Here is a 19,988-nt window from a genome sequence, read left to right as displayed (position 1 = left end):
AGACAAAACACGACAGGGTGAGACAAGGACACAGAACAGCCAACATCATACAAGGATCCGACAAGGACAGAAGCGGAAAACAAGGGGAGAAATAGGGACTCTAATCAGAGGGCAAAATAGGGGACAGGTGTGAAAAGAGTAAATGAGTGAGTTAGGAGAATGAGGAACAGCTGGGAGCAGGAACGGAACGATAGAGAGAAGAGAGAGAGGGAGGGGGAGAGAGAGGGATAGAAAAAGGGAACGAACCTAATAAGACCAGCAGGGGGAAACGAACAGAAGGGAAAGCACAAGGACAAGACAATATATGACAAAACATGACAGCTACTTTGATCCAAGCTAACAGCCATCGCTCCAACTTTCTCCGTGGCATGGTTCTCCATACCAGCAGCGTATCTTGCTGATACTCAGCTCAACTCATACTATCATTGTGTGTATGTGACCGAATACTCAACAGAGCTGCACTCAACTCAAACTCCATCAAATCCATCGCAACATGGATGCTCATTCGCTTCCCCATCCCTCCACCTCTCCCTCTGTCGACCATTCCCCCTTACCCCGCCAGCCGACTTTCTAGAGCCCCATATCAGTCCCTCCTCTGTTTTTCTCTTTCTTAGTTCCTCCCAACCTGACAGTGCCGCGGGGTAAGAGCCCCCTGGTGGTCCGGGAGGGTGACACGGTGGAGCTCGAGTGTCTGGTTTCAGGGAAGCCCAAGCCCATTATCCTGTGGTCTCGGGCCGATAAGGAAGCGCCCATGCCGGACGGGACCCTGCAGGTGGAGAGCTACGATGGGGTGTTGCGGATTATCAACGTGTCCAGAGAGATGACCGGCTCCTACCGCTGCCAGACCAGCCAGTTCAACGGATTCAACGTGAAGCCCAGGGAAGCTGTGGTGGAGCTCATCGTACAATGTGAGTAGAGGGTTGGTTTGAGTGTGGGGTGGGGTTTGTGTGGGTGGAGTTGTGTGGAGCGTGCCTGTGTGTGTTAGTTTAGGGGTGCATTTCTGGGTTCAGCATTTCTGGGTTCGATTACAGGCTCAAAACAAAGGACTTTCTTCCCGAAATTTGTCAGTCTATTCTTGTTCTGAGAAATGAAGGCTATTCCATGCGAGAAATTGCCAAGAAACTAGCCTTCATTTCTCAGAACAAGAATAGAATTATGAGTTTCATAAGAAAGGTCTTTGTTTGACCCTAGTCATAGACTGTTCTCTCTGCTACCACACGGCAAGCAGTACCGGAGCTCCAAGTCTAGTTCCAAGAGGCTTCTAAACAGCTTCCACCCCCAAGCCATAAGGATCCAGACTATTTGCATTGCTCCCCCCCACGTCTATGCCGCTGCTCCTCTCTGTTATCATCTATGCACAGTCACTTTAATAACTCTACCTACATGTACATATTACCGCAACTAAAAAGTGCCCCTGCACATTGACTCTGTACCGGTACCCCCCTGTATATAGTACATAGTCTCGCTATAATTATTTTAGTGCTGCTCTTTAATTACTTGTTACTTTTATTTCTTATTTGTATTTTTTTGAAACTGCATTGTTGGTTAGGGGCTCGTAAGTAAGCATTTCACTGTAAAGTCTACACCTGTTGTACTCGGGGCATGTGACTAATACAATTTGATTTGATTTTGATTTGAATGACATACCTGTGACTGTTTATGTGGCAGGTCTATGTCTTTGCCTCATTCAGACAAGACCACACTCAATGTCTATTTGCTTGTGCACACCTACAGCATGTGTGTAACCGAACATCAGCCTCAATGGATCTAATCTTTCCCACATTGATAGAAAAAAAGCTTCCAAAAGGGTTATCGGCTGTCACCATAGGAAAACCCTTTTTGGTTCCAGGTGGGTAAGAAAAGGAGAGCTGCACGCTCTAGGAGCTCAGATGCAATAATTGAATATCTTAATAACCAACGTTTTGACAGACAAGCTGTCTTCATCAGGGTATAATTGTCATATGTGCTCCCTCTCCGGCCTCTAGGTCACCAGGCTGCTCGTTATGGCACACACCTGTCACCAGCGTTACGCGCATATGCGCATAATGACACTCACCTGGACTCCATCACCTCCTTGATTACCTGCCTTTTATATGTCACACTCTTTGGTGTCTTCCCTAGTCGTCGTTGTTTCTGTATCTGTGTCATGTTGGTGCGCTGTTCGTGGTTCTTGTTGTGTTCGTTTATTTATTAAATATATTCGCTCCCTTAACTTGCTTACCGACTCTCGTTATAATAATGACAAACTATGCGGGTCACTAGTTTATATAGTGTCAAAGGACCTACACAGGTGTCTGTAATCATGGACGGATGTGGCAGATATAAATACAACATGTAAAAAACATGATTGGAAAACATACGATCATAGATACAAGACTGTACTGCTCTCCTTTTGTCAAGTCTTCTACTCCACTAGCCAGCACCTCGCCTAAACAGGTGTTCTACTCCACTAGCCAGCACCTCGCCTAAACAGGTGTTCTACTCCACTAGCCAGCACCTCGCCTAACCAGGTGTTCTACTCCACTAGCCAGCACCTCGCCTAAACAGGTGTTCTACTCCACTAGCCAGCACCTCGCCTAAACAGGTGTTCTACTCCACTAGCCAGCACCTCGCCTAAACAGGTGTTCTACTCTACTAGCCAGCACCTCGCCTAAACAGGTGTTCTACTCCACTAGCCAGCACCTCGCCTAAACAGGTGTTCTACTCCACTAGCCAGCACCTCGCCTAAACAGGTGTGCGTTTCTTTCGCCTCCAAAACCCCTTTGGGTTTCATGTAGAACCGTCTGTGGAACGGGTTCTACATGGAACCCAAAAGGGTTCTATCGGGAACCAAAAAATTGTTCTTCAAAGAGTACTCCTATGGGTACAGCCGGTAACCCTTTTAGGTTCCAGCACCTTTCTTTCTACGAGTGCACTTTCTCTCTATCCACTCCACATGTCTCTTCCTCTCAACACACCTATCCACTGTTCCTTAGAAGAGTCCCATCCACAGGAGGTTGTTAACACCTTAACTGGGGAGGACGGACTCATCTTAATGGCTGGAGTGTGGTTTCAAACACATCAAACATATGGAAACCACATGTTCAATTCAGATATTACAATGATGGTCTCCTCCTATAGATCATTCCACCAGCCTACTTTGGTCCCATCCTCTATATCTGTCAGGTCTCTCAGACATAGAGGCAAAACCCCCTTCACTCCTCTCAGCCTCTTAAAGAGGAGCATGACCAGCGCTATAGCTGAGGGATGGATAGCCTAGCTACCAGCTAACAGGGACACAAAGGCACTAACATGATCCATGACTAGGGCCTGTGTGTGTGAAGCTGAGAGGAGGCTGAGGAGTGGGTTATATACGCATACGCATACACACACTCACACACACTTACGCACATACACAAACACTCTCAGCAGGCTTCAGAACAGACCCCCAGCTCCGGTACAGTACTGTACTGTCTTCCATTGAAACCCCACTCCTCCTTAAGATGTGACATTCAAAGATAGCTTAACGCCTAATTAGAAAAAGGCTAATTTATTCCTGCTGGTATTTATTTTGAATTCATTTATGTGCATTTGAATGGAATATTTAAAATCATAGACGGGGATTCAAAGCGGTGTCACTCATTCACAGGTATGGATGTTTTTCAGGAGAGAACAGAATGAGGGAAAGAGGGAATTTAAAGCAATCCATGCATGGAGCCAGGTGAATGCAACCAGTTTGTCTGGCAAGTGATTATAGGAAATAATGGAAACTTATGGAAAGGGTTGATTCTGTGTCTGTGTGCCATACATTCAGATTGGTCTATTGTTATTGCTGCTTTAGAGTTTTCATGGCTGGAATCCCCATTGTTTTCTCACATGACCCAGTTAGTTTGTTAGTTACTTTAGCCCTTGAATGTTCAATCAAAACTGCCATATTTATTCTCTCTAAGCCAATAAAATACTCACATACTAGATGATCACAAACAGGAGATTCTCCATTGAAAGGGCTTCATAGTCCAATACCAGGCTTCATCTGTATCCAGGAACCTGTCTCTACAGTAGGTGTTTATTTGGACTTTACAGTACAGTATGAACCAGTTATAGAACAGTTATGAAGCAAACAATCACAAATAATCAATCACAAAACGACTAGAATAGAATTATAATGGAGAAGGAACTTAAGTAACCCCAGTTCTTTTTAAATATTTTGTTATGTGTATTTTGTTATGCATCTGTGTTAAGTAATTAATGAGTGGGCTCTGTGAGGAAAATGTATGACGTTTTGATGTGCTTTGAGGACTAAACCGTGTTAGCTTTCTCTCAGAATTTATTGTTATTATAATGCAGATGACAGGCAGCGCATATCAAAGGTTCGCGGCTGGGCTCGACGCCGCTAAGAAGATCATTCACCTCAGCTCACTCTCTCCAACAACACCTTAGCTCCTCAGGCCTCTCACAGATGGGCAGCTCACATGCATGGATGTATGGAGACAATGAGGGTGTAAATATATTAGGTGAACATGGGAACGTTGTGCCTCACACAACATCTCAAATGCAATGTTGTGGGAGGAAGCAAATGATTAGCAGAGCATTATACTGAATATTACACAGTATATTGAGATACTTTTTGAAGCAGGTGTGTTAGTGCAGGGCTACAAAGAAACATGTCTCCCCGTGGGACACCAGGACAATTGACACACATTGACTGACTTCTGTCTAGGTGGTTCGATAGGATCCCACTTTATAAAAGGCATCAGAGGAAAAGAATGGATGCAGCTCCTCTTCCCTCTAAAATAAGAATGTGTTCTTAACTGACTTGCCTGGTTAAATAAAGGTAAAATAAAATAAAAATATTCTTTGGTATTTAGTATTTATTAGAATTCCCATTAGCCACTGCAGAAGCAACAGCTAACTCTTCCTGGGATCCACATGAAACATGACATAATACATAGTAGGGAACATTATTAGTCAAGGACTGAAATACATTTTATAATGTCACACACAGCCTACATATCAGTACATACACACAATATCTAGGTCAAATGCATAGTACAGTGCAAATGACAATACAATATATATATAAAATGGATGTGTCTCTTCACAGTCCCCATTGTGCAGTAAGGTGTTCTTTTATCTGTTTTTTTATTTAATTCCTAGCTTGGCTTTCCTTGGGGTGGTGGAGAGTTCCATGTAGCCATTGCTCAATTTAATACTGTGCGTTTCCCAGGCTCTCTTCTGGACCTGGGGACTGTGAAGAGACCTCTGCGTGTCTTGTGTTGTACCGATGAGTGTCCGAACTGTATGCCAACTGCTTGAACAGACAGTTCGTTACCAGAGAAGATCAGTCACTCCCACGACCAGCAACAGGTCGTAATGACCCAGCCTGCCTTTGCATCATGCGGCGGCAGCGGTGAGACGACTACTGTTCTGCACATCGTTTGTCTAAAGCAGCACAATTAGATCTGGAATAAAAGCAAACAAGACAACAAGGGGGCTCTAACTCAAAGGGCTGTCCAGAAGCTTATTAGCAACCCTCCGCAATCAATCACATTAATGAAAATATCTGTTAGGCATTCTTGCTTATGCTTGCAGAAGAGAAGGCTTGCCAGGCTTCTTCTCCTCATCAGGAAAATATGCAGATAAAACAAAGATGAAACGATCCTCATAGAATTTGCCCATATTACAGATTTTTTATTTATTTTGTCCCTTTTAAGAGGACATGAAAAAATATAAAATGTCCTCCGTCCTTGATGTTAAATGGCTATCCTCCTCAGACAAACTGAAAACAACATACAGTCACTTAAAAGGTTTCATATATTCAAACAAATCTCAATGAACTATCTCGAAAGCAATTTTTTAAAGAAAAATGTTCACCATGGAACACAAACTCATCTAGCTAATAAGTTGGTAAATTGTGCCATTCTCCTCTGAATGAATCCATCATCCCTCCTTATTATAACATGAGCCACACCCATGGAAACATTCCATACATTCAAATGGCCTGTGCCAGTAACTGAAAATAATCATCTGAAAATGAAAATCCTACAGTGTAAGGGGTGCGTAATCGGTGGCAGGGAAGTCAGACGCAGGAGAGCAGAACATGGTATTAGCCGGAGCAGTTTAATAGCAAAACCCACAGCATAAAAATAACAAGACATTTGGGTACAAAAACCCATTGTGCACCAATCAACACATGAACTAGCACTTACAATAAACAATCTCACACAAAGACATGGGGGTTAAATACACAACAAATGATTGAGGGAATTGAAACCAGGTGTGAGGAAAAACAAGACAAAACACATGGAAAATGAAAAGTGGATTGATGATGGCTAGAAGACCGGTGACGCCGACCTCCGAGCGCCGTCCAAACAAGGAGAGGACCCGACTAATGCTTAACATCAGATAACCCAAACTAAGCTAGCAGTGTTATTAAAAGATGCATTGAAACATGTTCTCAAAATGTTATTTAATTACCTTGAAATAACCTATAATATCCGTTCTCAGACAGTTAAAATAAAACTATTCAGGGAACCATAGAACATTTTTCTCTGAACCTCTCTATAGCCTAAAAATGTACATTCCCAGAATAGACAAAAACGTGTAGAAAATGTTCAAATTTAACGGTCAGGAAAGTTATAGCTTCGTTCCCTGAACCAATGGGAAATAAAAAACGTAAGTTCCCAAAACTCCAAGTAACCAAATGTGCTACCTGGCCACACATGTTGTTGTTTCTAGTTTTACTTTTGGCTCGGAGTGAAGATTGGACCTTCAGGGCAGAGGGATATTTTTCACTGAGGGCCTATTTCATTCATTTAACATGGGAAACAGGTCTCTGTATATAATGTTGCCCCAGTTACATCATAAGAAACAAATGAAATAGGCCCTCAGTGCAAAATATCCCTCCGTCCAAAAGGGAAAATAAATAAACATAAATATGGGTTGTATTTACAATGGTGTTTGTTCTTCACTGGTTGCCCTTTTCTTGTGGCAAGAGGTCACAAATATTGCTGCTGTGATGGCACACTGTGGTATTTCACCCAGTAGATATGGGAGTTTATCAAAATCGGGTTCGTTTTCGAATTCTTTGTGGATCTGTGTAATCTGGAGGAAATATGTCTCTCTAATATGGTCATACATTTGGCAGGAGGTTAGGAAGTGCAGCTCAGTTTCCATCTCATTTTGTGGCGGCCCTTCTCAATAGCAAGGCTATGCTCACTGAGTCTGTACATTTACATTTACATTTAAGTCATTTAGCAGACGCTCTTATCCAGAGCGACTTACAAATTGGTGCATTCACCTTATGACATCCAGTGGAACAGCCACTTTACAATAGTGCATCTACATATTTTAAGGGGGGGGTGAGAAGGATTACTTTATCCTATCCTAGGTATTCCTTAAAGAGGTGGGGTTTCAGGTGTCTCCGGAAGGTGGTGATTGACTCCGCTGTCCTGGCGTCGTGAGGGAGTTTGTTCCACCATTGGGGAGCCAGAGCAGCGAACAGTTTTGACTGGGCTGAGCGGGAACTGTACTTCCTCAGTGGTAGGGAGGCGAGCAGGCCAGAGGTGGATGAACGCAGTGCCCTTATTTGGGTGTAGGGCCTGATCAGAGCCTGGAGGTACTGAGGTGCCGTTCCCCTCACAGCTCCGTAGGCAAGCACCATGGTCTTGTAGCGGATGCGAGCTTCAACTGGAAGCCAGTGGAGAGAGCGGAGGAGCGGGGTGACGTGAGAGAACTTGGGAAGGTTGAACACCAGACGGGCTGCGGCGTTCTGGATGAGTTGTAGGGGTTTAATGGCACAGGCAGGGAGCCCAGCCAACAGCGAGTTGCAGTAATCCAGACGGGAGATGACAAGTGCCTGGATTAGGACCTGTGCCGCTTCCTGTGTGAGGCAGGGTCGTACTCTGCGGATGTTGTAGAGCATGAACCTACAGGAACGGGCCACCGCCTTGATGTTAGTTGAGAACGACAGGGTGTTGTCCAGGATCACGCCAAGGTTCTTAGCGCTCTGGGAGGAGGACACAATGGAGTTGTCAACCGTGATGGCGAGATCATGGAACGGGCAGTCCTTCCCGGGAGGAAGAGCAGCTCCGTCTTGCCGAAGTTCAGCTTGAGGTGGTGATCCGTCATCCACACTGATATGCCTGCCAGACATGCAGAGATGCGATTCGCCACCTGGTCATCAGAAGGGGGAAAGGAGAAGATGAATTGTGTGTCGTCTGCATAGCAATGATAGGAGAGACCATGTGAGGTTATGACAGAGCCAAGTGACTTGGTGTATAGCGAGAATAGGAGAGGGCCTAGAACAGAGCCCTGGGGGACACCAGTGGTGAGAGCGCATGGTGAGGAGACAGATTCTCGCCACGCCACCTGGTAGGAGCGACCTGTCAGGTAGGACGCAATCCAAGCGTGGGCCACGCCGGAGATGCCCAACTCGGAGAGGGTGGAGAGGAGTATCTGATGGTTCACAGTATCGAAGGCAGCCGATAGGTCTAGAAGGATGAGAGCAGAGTACATAGTCAAAGCTTTCCTTAAGTTTGGGTCATTCACAGTGGTCAGGTATTCTGCCACTGTGTACTCTCTGTTTAGGGCCAAATAGTATTCTAGTTTGCTCTGTTTATTTTTTTATTCTTTCCAATGTGCCAAGTAATTATCTCTTTGTTTTCTCATGATTCAGTTGCATCTAATTGTGTTGCTGTCCTGGGGCTCTGTGGGTCTGTTTGTGTTTGTGAACAGAGCCCCAGGACCAGTTTGCTTAGGGGACTCTTCTCTAGGTTCATCTCTCTGTAGATGATAGCTTTGTTATGGAAGGTTTGGGAATCGCTTCCTTTTAGGTGGTTGTAGAATTTAACGGCTCCTTTCTGGATTTTGATAATTAGTGGGTATCAGCCTAATTCTGCTCTGCATGCATTATTTGGTGTTTTACATTGTACCATGAGGATATTTTTGGAGAATTCTGCATAAAAGTATTTTTAGCCAGATCCTAATTGGTATGTCAAATTTGATGTTCCTTTTGATGGCACAGAATGCCCTTCTTGCCTTGTCTCTCATATCGTTGACAGCTTTGTGGAAGTTACCTGTGACACTGATGTTTAGGCCGAGGTATGTATAGTTTTTTGTGTGCTCTAGGGCAACCATGTCTACATGGAATTTGTATTTGTGGTCCTGGCAACTGGACCTTTTTTGGAACACCATTATTTCCAAGATGGCGTAGCAGTAAGCCGTCCTGTCGTATCGTGTCCCCTGTATATACCTGTATATATCGTCTCTTTTTCATTTGACATATTTTTCTTCGCATTCTTTAAAAACATTTTGCTAAACCTAAGCTTCCAAATACTCTCCTGCAACCCGCCTCACCCAATGTAGCTACTTTTTCCTAAAGTATTTATATTTACTTCGGAACCGGAAGCCCTCAACTGAAGCTAGCCAGCTAACCACCAGCTATGCTAGCGGTGCTAGCGGTCTTCAGCTAACCGGTCATCAGCTAACCTTTAGCTCGGAAAACTCTCGCCAGTTCGAACAACGCGACGCTAACCAGAGCATAACGGACCTATTTATTTTTTTATCCCCGGATTCCCACCGCAAACGGAACATTTTTCAGCTGGATCTTCACAACTAGCTATCGAGCTAAACCGCAACCCTGTTTGATTACTCCTGGCTAGCGCTTCCACCCACTTAGCTTGAAGCTAGCCCGGCCAGAGCCCCTGTGCTACCACCGTAGCATACTCCTGGGCTACAATACCCAGACCCACGACCGGTCTATCGATGTCACCGCATGAAGAGGAATAAACAGACTCACCCCATCGCGACGTCCCCCAAAGGCTAACTCTCTAGCCCTTGCTATCTCCTTGCTTGCTAATTCGGCCTGCTAACTGCTAGCTTGTTTAGCCCAGAACTCACTCAAGAACCTCCAGAAGCTAACCAGCTAACTAGCTACAAGCTATTTAGTCATTGTTAGTTTTTTAACCTGGATAACACTCGCCTGTCCAGCTCCCCTGCCCCATCCACCGCTGCCCCCTGGACACTGATCACTTGGCTACATAGCTGATGCACGCTGGACTGTCCATTAATCACGGTACCTCAATCTGCTTGTTTGTTTTATCTGTCGGCCCCGTTGCCTCGTCAACACCATTTTACCTGCTGTTGCTGTGCTAGCTGATTAGCTGTTGTCACCTACTGTTTTAGCTAGCTTTCCCAATTCAACACCTGTGATTACTGTATGCCTCGCTGTATGTCTCTCTCCAATGTCAATATGCCTTGTATACTGTTGCTCAGGTTAGTTATCATTGTTTTAGTTCACAATGGAGCCCCTAGTCCCACTCATCATACCCCTGATACCCCCTTTGTCCCACCTCCCACATATGCGGTGACCTCACCCATTACAACCAGCATGTCCAGAGATACAACCTTCTCATCATCACCCAGTGCCTGGGCTTACCTCCGCTGTACCCGCACCCCACCATACCCCTGTCTGCGCATCATGCCCTGAATATATTCTACCATGCCCAGAAACCTGCTCCTCTTATTCTCTGTCCCCAACGCTCTAGGCGACCAGTTTTGATAGCCCTTAGCCGCACCCTCATACTACTCCTTCTCTGTTCCGCGGGTGATGTGGAGGTAAACCCAGGCCCTGCATGTCCCCAGGCACCCTCATTTGTTGACTTCTGTGATCGAAAAAGCCTTGGTTTCATGCATGTCAACATCAGAAGCCTCCTCCCTAAGTTTGTTTTACTCACTGCTTTAGCACACTCTGCTAACCCTGATGTCCTTGCCGTGTCTGAATCCTGGCTCACATCTTCCTCTGGGAGGAGTTGCAGTCTACTGCAGAGATAGCCTGCAAAGTAATGTCATACTTTCCAGGTCCATACCCAAACAGTTCGAACTACTAATTTTGAAAATTACTCTCTCCAGAAATAAGTCTCTCACTGTTGCACTGTTTGTTCTGTTAGGTGACCTAAACTGGGATATGCTTAACACCCCGGCAGTCCTACAATCTAAGCTAGATGCCCTCAATCTCACACAAATCATCAAGGAACCCACCAGGTACAACCCTAACTCTGTAAGCAAGGGCACCCTCATAGACGGCATCCTGACCAACTGGCCCTCCAAATACACTTGTCTTCAACCAGGATCTCAGCGACCACTGCCTCATTGCCTGTATCCACTACGGTGCCGCAGTCAAAGGACCACCCCTCATCACTGTCAAACGCTCCCTAAAACACTTCTGTGAGCAGGCCTTTCTAATCGACCTGGCCCGGGTATCCTGGAAGGACATCGAACTCATCCCGTCAGTAGAGGATGCCTGGTCATTCTTTAAGAGTAACTTCCTCACCATTTTAGATAAGCATGCTCCGTTCAAAAAATGCAGAACTAAGAACAGATACAGCCCTTGGTTCACTCCAGACCTGACTGCCCTCGACCAGCACAAAAACATCCTGTGGCGGACTGCAATAGCATCGAATAGTCCCCGCGATATGCAACTGTTCAGGGAAGTCAGGAACCAATACACGCAGTCAGTCAGGAAAGCTAATGCCAGCTTCTTCAAGCAGAAGTTTGCATCCTGTAGCTCCAACTCCAAAAAGTTCTGGGACACTGTGAAGTCCATGGAGAACAAGAGCACCTCCTCCCAGCTGCCCACTGCACTGAGGCTAGGTAACACGGTCACCACCGTTAAATTCATGATTATCGAAAACTTCAACAAGCATTTCTCAACGGCCGGGCATGCCTTCCGCCTGGCTACTCCTACCTCGGCCAACAGCTCCCCCCCCCCCCCCCCGTAGCTCCTCGCCCAAGCCTCTCCAGGTTCTCCTTTACCCAAATCCAGATAGCAGATGTTCTGAAAGAGCTGCAAAACCTGGACCCGTATAAATCAGCTGGGCTTGACAATCTGGACCCTCTATTTCTGAAACTAACCGCCGCCATTGTCGCAACCCCTATTACCAGCCTGTTCAACCTCTCTTTCATATCGTCTGAGATCCCCAAGGATTGGAAAGCTGCCGCAGTCATCCCCCTCTTCAAAGGGGGGAGACACCCTGGACCCAAACTGCTACAGACCTATATCCATTCTGCCCTGCCTATCTAAGGTCTTCGAAAGCCAAGTCAACAAACAGGTCACTGACCATCTCGAATCCCACCGTACCTTCTCCGCTGTGCAATCTGGTTTCCGAGCCGGTCACGGGTACACCTCAGCCACACTCAAGGTACTAAACGATATCATAACCGCCATCGATAAAAGACAGTACTGTGCAGCCGTCTTCATCGACCTTGCCAATGCTTTTGACTCTGTCAATCACCATATTCTTATCGGCAGACTCAGTAGCCTCGGTTTTTCGGATGACTGCCTTGCCTGGTTCACCAATTACTTTGCAGACAGAGTTCAGTGTGTCAAATCGGAGGGCATGCTGTCCGGTCCTCTGGCAGTCTCTATGGGGGTGCCACAGGGTTCAATTCTCAGGCCGACTCTTTTCTCTGTATATATCAATGATGTTGCTCTTGCTGCGGGCGATTCCCTGATCCACCTTTACGCAGACGACACCATTCTATATACTTTCGGCCCGTCATTGGACACTGTGCTATCTAACCTGCAAACGAGCTTCAATGCCATACAACACTCCTTCCGTGGCCTCCAACTGCTCTTAAATGCTAGTAAAACCAAATGCATGCTTTTCAACCGATCGCTGCCTGCACCCCCATGCCCGACTAGCATCACCACCCTGGATGGTTCCGACCTTGAATATGTGGACACCTATAATTACCTAGGTATCTGGCTAGACTGCAAACTCTCCTTCCAGACTCATATCAAACATCTCCAATCGAAAATCAAATCAAGAGTCGGCTTTCTATTCCGCAACAAAGCCTCCTTCACTCACGCCGCCAAACTTACCCTAGTAAAACTGACTATCCTACCGATCCTCGACTTCAGCGATGTCATCTAAAAAATTGCTTCCAACACTCTACTCAGCAAACTGGATGCAGTTTATCACAGTGCCATCCTTTTTGTCACTAAAGCACCTTATACTACCCACCACTGTGACAATGCTCTAGTCGGCTGGCCCTCGCTACATACTCGTCGCCAGACCCACTGGCTCCAGGTCATCTACAAGGCCATGCTAGGTAAAGCTCCGCCTTATCTCATTTCACTGGTCACGATGGCAACACCCATCCGTAGCACGCGCTCCAGCAGGTATATCTCACTGATCATCCCTAAAGCCAAACACCTCATTCGGCCGCCTTTCGTTCCATTACTCTGCTGCCTGTGACTGGAACGAATTGCAAAAATCGTTGAATCGCTTTTATCTCGCTCACCAACTTCAAACATCAGCTATCTGAGCAGCTAACTGATCGCTGCAGCTTTACATAGTCTATTGGTAAATAGCCCACCCATTTTCACCTACCTCATCCCCACAGTTTTTATTTATTTACTTTTCTGCTCTTTTGCACACCAATATCTCTACCTGTACATGATCATCTGATCATTTATCACTCCAGTGTTAATCTGCAATATTGTAATTATCTGCCTACCTCCTCATGCCTTTTGCACACATTGTATATAGACTCCCCTTTTTTTCTACTGTGTTATTGACTTGTTAATTGTTTACTCCATGTGTAACTCTGTGTTGTCTGTTCACACTGCTATGCTTTATCTTGGCGAGGTCGCAGTTGCAAATGAGAACTTGTTCTCAACTAGCCTACCTGGTTAAATAAAGGTGAAATAAAAAATAAAATAAAATGTTTAAAAAATTGGTCTTACTGAGATTTACTCTCAGGGCCCAGGTCTGGCAGAATCTTGGCAGAATATCTAGGTGCTGCTGTAGGCCCTCCTTGGTTGGTGACAGAAGTACCAGATCATCACCAAACAGTAGACATTTGACATCAGATTGTAGTAGCGTGAGGCCGGGTGCTGCAGGCTGTTCTAGTGCCCTCTGTTCTAGTGCCCTCGATTGATATATATATATGTGTCTGACCCCACAGCTTTGTGGGAAGAAATGTGTGTGTTTTTATGCCTATTTTAACCGCACACATGTTTGTGTACATGGATTTTATAATGTTGTTTGTTTTCCCCCAACACCACTTTCCATCAATTTGAGTCTTTGCATTTGTTTTGGTTTGTTTGTTTGTCAATTAGGGTGTGCAGGGTGAATACATGGTCTGTCGTATGATAATTTGGTAAAAAGCCAATTTGACATTTGCTCAGTACTTTTTTTTCACTGAGGAAATGTACAAGTCTGCTGTTAATGATAATGCAGAGGATTTTCCCAAGGATGCTGTTGACACATATCCCACGGAAGTTATTGAGGTCAGATTTGTCTACACTTTTGTGGATTGGGGTGTTGGGGAAGATGCCAGAGCTAAGGATGATGTTAAAGAGTTTTATTATAGCCAATTGGAATTTGTTGTCTGTATGTTTTATCATTTCATTGAGGATACCATCAACAACACAAGCCTTTTTGGGTTGGAGCGTTTTTATTTTGTTCTGTAGTTTATTCAAGGTAATTGGAGAATCCAGTGGGTTCTGGTAGTCTTTAATAGTTGATTCTAAGATTTGTATTCCAAATAGATTGGAGAAATGGTTTACCCATACATCTCCATTTTGGATAGATCATTATTTATTTTGTTGTTTGTTTAGTGTTTTCCAAAAAGTGGTTAGAGTCTATGGATCTTAAATGACATGGAGCTGATGTCTGACGTGACGTGCTGTTCCTTTTTTCTGTATTGCTTTAGTGATTCACCATAGTGAAGGCGAAGACTCAGGTTTTCTAGGTCTCTATGTTTCTGGTTGGACAAGTTTCTCAATTTCTTTCTTAGGTGTTTGCATTCTTCATCAAAACATTTGTCATTGTTGTTCATTTTCTTCAGTTTTCTGCTTGACATTTTTAGATTTGACAGGGAAGCTGAGAGGTCAAATATACTGTTAACATTTTCTACTGCTAAATTTACACCTTCACTATTACAGTGAAATGTTTTGTCCATAAAGTTGTTTAGAATAAATTGAATTTGATGTTGCCTAATTGTTTTCTGGTATGTTTCCACACTACATTCCTTCCATCTATAGCATTTCTTAATTTCACACTTAATTTCTTTGGCTTTGATGCCTCATGATTGAGTATTCCCCTGTTCAAGTAGATTGTGATTTTTCTGTTGTCTGATAGGAGTTGGGCTGACTGTGAATGCTCTGAGTGACTTTGGGTTGAGGTCAGTGATAAAGTAGTCTACAGTAGAGATGAGTATAGGCTCTCCCTCTCTCTCTCTCTCTCTCTCTCTCTCTCTCTCTCTCTCTCTCTCTCTCTCTCTCTCTCTCTCTCTCTCTCTCTCCCTCTCCCTCTCCCTCTCTCCCTCTCTCCCTCCAGGTTGTTGCTGTAGTTTGGCAGGCATAGCATTGCCTCAGAGTCTACCATATCGGACAGAGCTTAAAAGTAACACTGCAGAAATTCCTCCACATTGAATGATTGACATCCATTGAAGCTTTGTTGTTTCACAGCATACTATACCCCTTCTATTGCTCTTGCCCTCTCTCTCCCTCTTCCCTCCTCCCATTCTACTTCCTTCCCTCTATATCTCTTCCCTTCCTCCCCTTCTGTTCTCCCTCTCTCTCTCTCTCTCTTGGCCTGTCTCCCGCCGTGTGAGAGCGAGCCAATCCCTCTGAGACGTTTTTCTCGCCTGCTTCTCCAGATCGCAGCGTGAACAAGTAAGAGAGGGAGCAGGAGCAAAGCCGCCGCGTTTAGTAACTCGATCAAGGGCTGAGGTACAGTCCTCTGAAGCAAAGAGCATTAGAGGCATGATGGAAGGAGCCGAGCGGGGCCCAGTCGACAGCTTTGATATGTAAAAACCTGCATCTGTTCACTGCCCGGCTCACATTGGCCAAGCCAGAAGGGGAGGTAGGGAAGGATTGAGAGGACTCATCTCACCTCACCACAGTATCCAGGAAATATGTGTTGGCTCTAATAGAAACGCAAAGCAAAGGCCCAAATCATATCTCCAGCTGTGATACTCTAATGTTCTTATTAAAACTCTTTATTATGTGAAGCCCTGCGACTGTGAGGAGAGAATAGAGGGAGGGAGAGAGGGATAGAGAGGAAGGAGTAGAGATGGATAGAGATCTATCCTGGCTGGACCTTGGCGGTTGTCTGTCGGGATTAGAACAAATTAGTCCTCTCTCTCTCTCCCTCCCTGCCTCCATCTCTCTCTCCCCTCTCCTCTCTCTCATCTCTCTCTCCCTCTCTCTCTCTCTCTCTCTCTCTCTCTCTCTCTCTCTCTCTCTCTCTCTCTCTCTCTCTCTCTCTCTCTCCTCTTCTCTTCTCTTCTCTTCTCTCTCTTCTCTTCTCTTTTCCTCTCCTCTCCTCTCCTCTTCTCTTCTCTTCTCTTCTCTTCTCCTCTCCCCTCAGCTCCTGAGCAGTGTCCCATACTTATTTTACCAATGTCCCTGTTCTGCTGTCTGTCGTGTTCCTCTCCTCCACACCACGTTATGCCTGCCTTTTGTGCCTTTTGTGTGATTCTCGCCCCAAGCATAGCAGCGGCTCTAACTGACATACATCAAACGACACCCAGATGAGGATAAAGGGATAGAAAAGAGCAAGAAATTGACGGAATTATACGATTATTGTTTTAAATGAATTTTATTTTCTGCAACCACAAAGGCGAGAACGACAGCCCGCAGGGGCTACACTCTAACATGAATATCTTTCTCTGACTTTGCTTACTAACATGTTAATAAACAGTTTTTATAGAACAATGATGAATTGATCAGCTGCGTCGAACAAACTGTGTTGCCGCAGCAGCAAAGGCCAGTGAACGTGTTGGTTGTAAACCGGAATCTTGGATAGAGTCATTTACGAGCAAGTCGATGGCGGTGGTAAATCTATAGGTGATTTGGTGAAACCCACCATGCATACCGACGACTACCACATTGACTAACGTTAATTGTATACTTTATGACAATCTAAAAGTTAAATAGCATTATGTTGACGCAGATCCTGCTGTTGGAAGTGCATTGTTTTAGTTTTCTCTGGCCCTAATAGAAGCAGTGAAGAGGGATGTGTTCAAGCAAAGCAGCAGTGAATCTCTGCATTATTCAACAACGCATAGAGACTCATTATGAATAGTTAATTAATCATTAAATATTCCATCAATTTGACTAGTTAATGACTGTTAGGTTCTGTATCAGAACTCAATATCAAAACACATTGGATTTCCAAAGGTTGCACCAATAAGAATGGTTCTCCTTAGATAAAAGGCCTATATTTATGTGTGTTGCGTGTGTGTATGTTTCCCAGCAGGCTGTGCAAAAGTCAATGCAGCAATAAACATGTGACATGTCTGTATGGTACGGCATGGTACTGTATGGAACTGTATGGTACTGTATGGTACGGTATGGAACTGTATGGTACTGTATGGAACTGTATGGTACGGAGTTTGCGGCATGGTACGGTGTAGAACTGTATGGTACGGTATGGAACTGTATGGTACGGTAATGAACTGTATGGTACGGTATGGTACGGTGTGGAACTGTATGGTACGGTATGGAACTGTATGGTACGGTATGGAACTGTATGGTACGGTATGGAACTGTATGGTACTGTATGGTATTGTATGGAACTGTATGGTACGGTATGGAACTGTATGGTACGGTATGGAACTATATGGTACTGTATGGTACAGTGTGGAACTGTATGGTACGGTATGGAACTGTATGCTACGGTATGGAACTGTATGGTACGGAATGGGAACGGTGTGGAACTGTATGGTACGGTGTAGAACTGTATGGTACGGTATGGAACTGTATGGTACGGTATGGAACTGTATGGTACGGTATGGTACGGTGTGGAACTGTATGGTACGGTATGGAACTGTATGGAACTGTATGGTACTGTATGGTACTGTATGGTACGGTGTGGAACTGTATGGTACGGTGTGGAACTGTACGGTACTGTATGGTACGGTATGGAACTGTATGGAACTGTATGGTACTGTATGGAACTGTATGGTACTGTATGGTACGGTATGTGACGGCATGGTACGGTGTGGAAATGTATGGTACGGTGTGAAACTGTATGGTACTGTATGGTACGGTGTGGAACTGTATGGTACTGTATGGTACGGTGTGGAACTGTATGGTGCTGTATGGTACAGTATGGGACTGTATGGTACTGTATGGAACTGTATGGTACTGTATGGTACGGTATGGAACTGTATGGAACTGTATGGTACTGTATGGTACGGTGTGGAACTGTATGGTACGGTATGGAACTGTATGGTACAGGAATGGAACTGTATGGAACTGTATGGTATGGTTTGGAACTGTATGGAACTGTATGGTACGGTATGGAACTGTATGGTACGGTGTGGAACTGTATGGTACGGTATGGTACGGTATGGAACTGTATGGTACGGTGTGGTACAGTATGGAACGGTATGGAACTGTATGGTACTGTATGGTACGGTATGGAACTGTATGGAACTGTATGGTACTGTATGGTACGGTGGGAAACTGTATGGTAAGGTATGGTACGGTATGGAACTGTATGGAACTGTATCGAACTGTATGGTACTGTATGGTACGGTATGGAACTGTATGGAACTGTATGGTACGGTATGGAACTGTATGGAACTGTATGGTACTGTATGGTACGGTATGGAACTGTATGGTATGGTGTGGAACTGTATGGTATGGTATGTGACGGCATGGTACGGTGTGGAACTGTATGGAACTGTATGGAACGGTATGGTACGGTATGGTACGGTATGGAACTGTATGGTATGGAACTGTATGGAACTGTATGGTACGGTATGGAACTGTATGGAACTGTATGGAACTGTATGGTACGGTATGGTACGGTATGGAACTTTATGGAACTGTGTGGTATGGTATGGACCTGTATGGAACTGTATGGTACGGTATGGAACTGTATGGAACTGTATGGTACTGTATGGAACTGTATGGTACTGTATGGTACGGTATGGAACTGTATGGAACTGTATGGTACTGTATGGAACTGTATGGTACTGTATGGTACGGTATGGAACTGTATGGAACTGTATGGTACTGTATGGAACTGTATGGAACTGTATGGTACTGTATGGTACGGTATGGACCTGTATGGTACGGTATGGAACTGTATGGTACGGTATGGAACTGTATGGTACGGTATGGAACTGTATGGAACTGTATGGTACGGTATGGAACTGTATGGTACGGTGTGGAACTGTATGGTACAGTAAGTGACGGCATGGTACGGTGTGGAACTGTATGGTACGGTATGGAACTGCATGGTACGGTATGGAACTGTATAGAACTGTATGGTACAGTATGGAACTGTATGGTACGGTTTGGAACTGTATGGAACTGTATGGTACGGTATGGTACTGTATGGAACTGTATGGTACGGTATGGTACGGTGTGGAACTGTATGGTACGGTATGGAACTGTATGGAACTGTATGGTACGGTATGGTACTGTATGGAACTGTATAGAACTGTATGGTACAGTGTGGAACTGTATGGTACGGTATGGAACTGTATGGAACTCTATGGTACGGTATGGTACGGTCTGGAACTGTACGGAACTGTATGGTACTGTATGGTACGGTATGGAACTGTATGGTACTGTATGGTACGGTATGGAACTGTATGGAACTGTATGGTACTTTATGGTATGGTATGGATCATCAATCATACACACACACATTGCTATCACACACACTGATGATGGATCACTCCTGAGGTCCACACACACACACACACACACACACACACACACACACACACACACACACACACACACACACACACACACACACACACACACACACACACACACACACACACACACACACACACACACACACACACATGCACACCAAACAAACACACACTCTCTCCACCAAAGCTTTTTCTTTGGATTTAGACAAACACACACTCTGGTTTTTGATCCAATCTGCCAGTGACAATATATTTTATCCTCAGCCCAAGAACACACACACTCCACCAAAGCTGCGACATTACAGCAAACCAGC

General features: G+C 44.9%; 1 protein-coding gene across 2 annotated transcripts in view; it reads left to right on the top strand.

Annotated features, from left to right (window-relative positions):
• Positions 1–19,988, top strand: part of LOC123995702 (MAM domain-containing glycosylphosphatidylinositol anchor protein 2-like) — a 423,303-nt gene that overhangs the window by 256,363 nt on the left and 146,952 nt on the right. Inside the window, exon 9 of one of the 2 annotated variants that reach the window (XM_046299372.1) lies at positions 615–908. In XM_046299372.1, coding sequence (XP_046155328.1) covers positions 615–908 — 294 coding nt within the window. Of the gene's footprint in view, positions 1–587; positions 909–19,988 lie in introns of both variants that reach the window. The other variant, XM_046299371.1, reaches the window with a different exon arrangement.

This window comes from Oncorhynchus gorbuscha, linkage group LG14, assembly GCF_021184085.1.
Source record: "Oncorhynchus gorbuscha isolate QuinsamMale2020 ecotype Even-year linkage group LG14, OgorEven_v1.0, whole genome shotgun sequence".
In the NCBI taxonomy this organism is placed as follows: Eukaryota; Metazoa; Chordata; class Actinopteri; order Salmoniformes; family Salmonidae; genus Oncorhynchus; species Oncorhynchus gorbuscha.
Note: the sequence above shows the minus strand (reverse complement) of the source record. Positions and strands in the feature narration are given on the sequence as shown.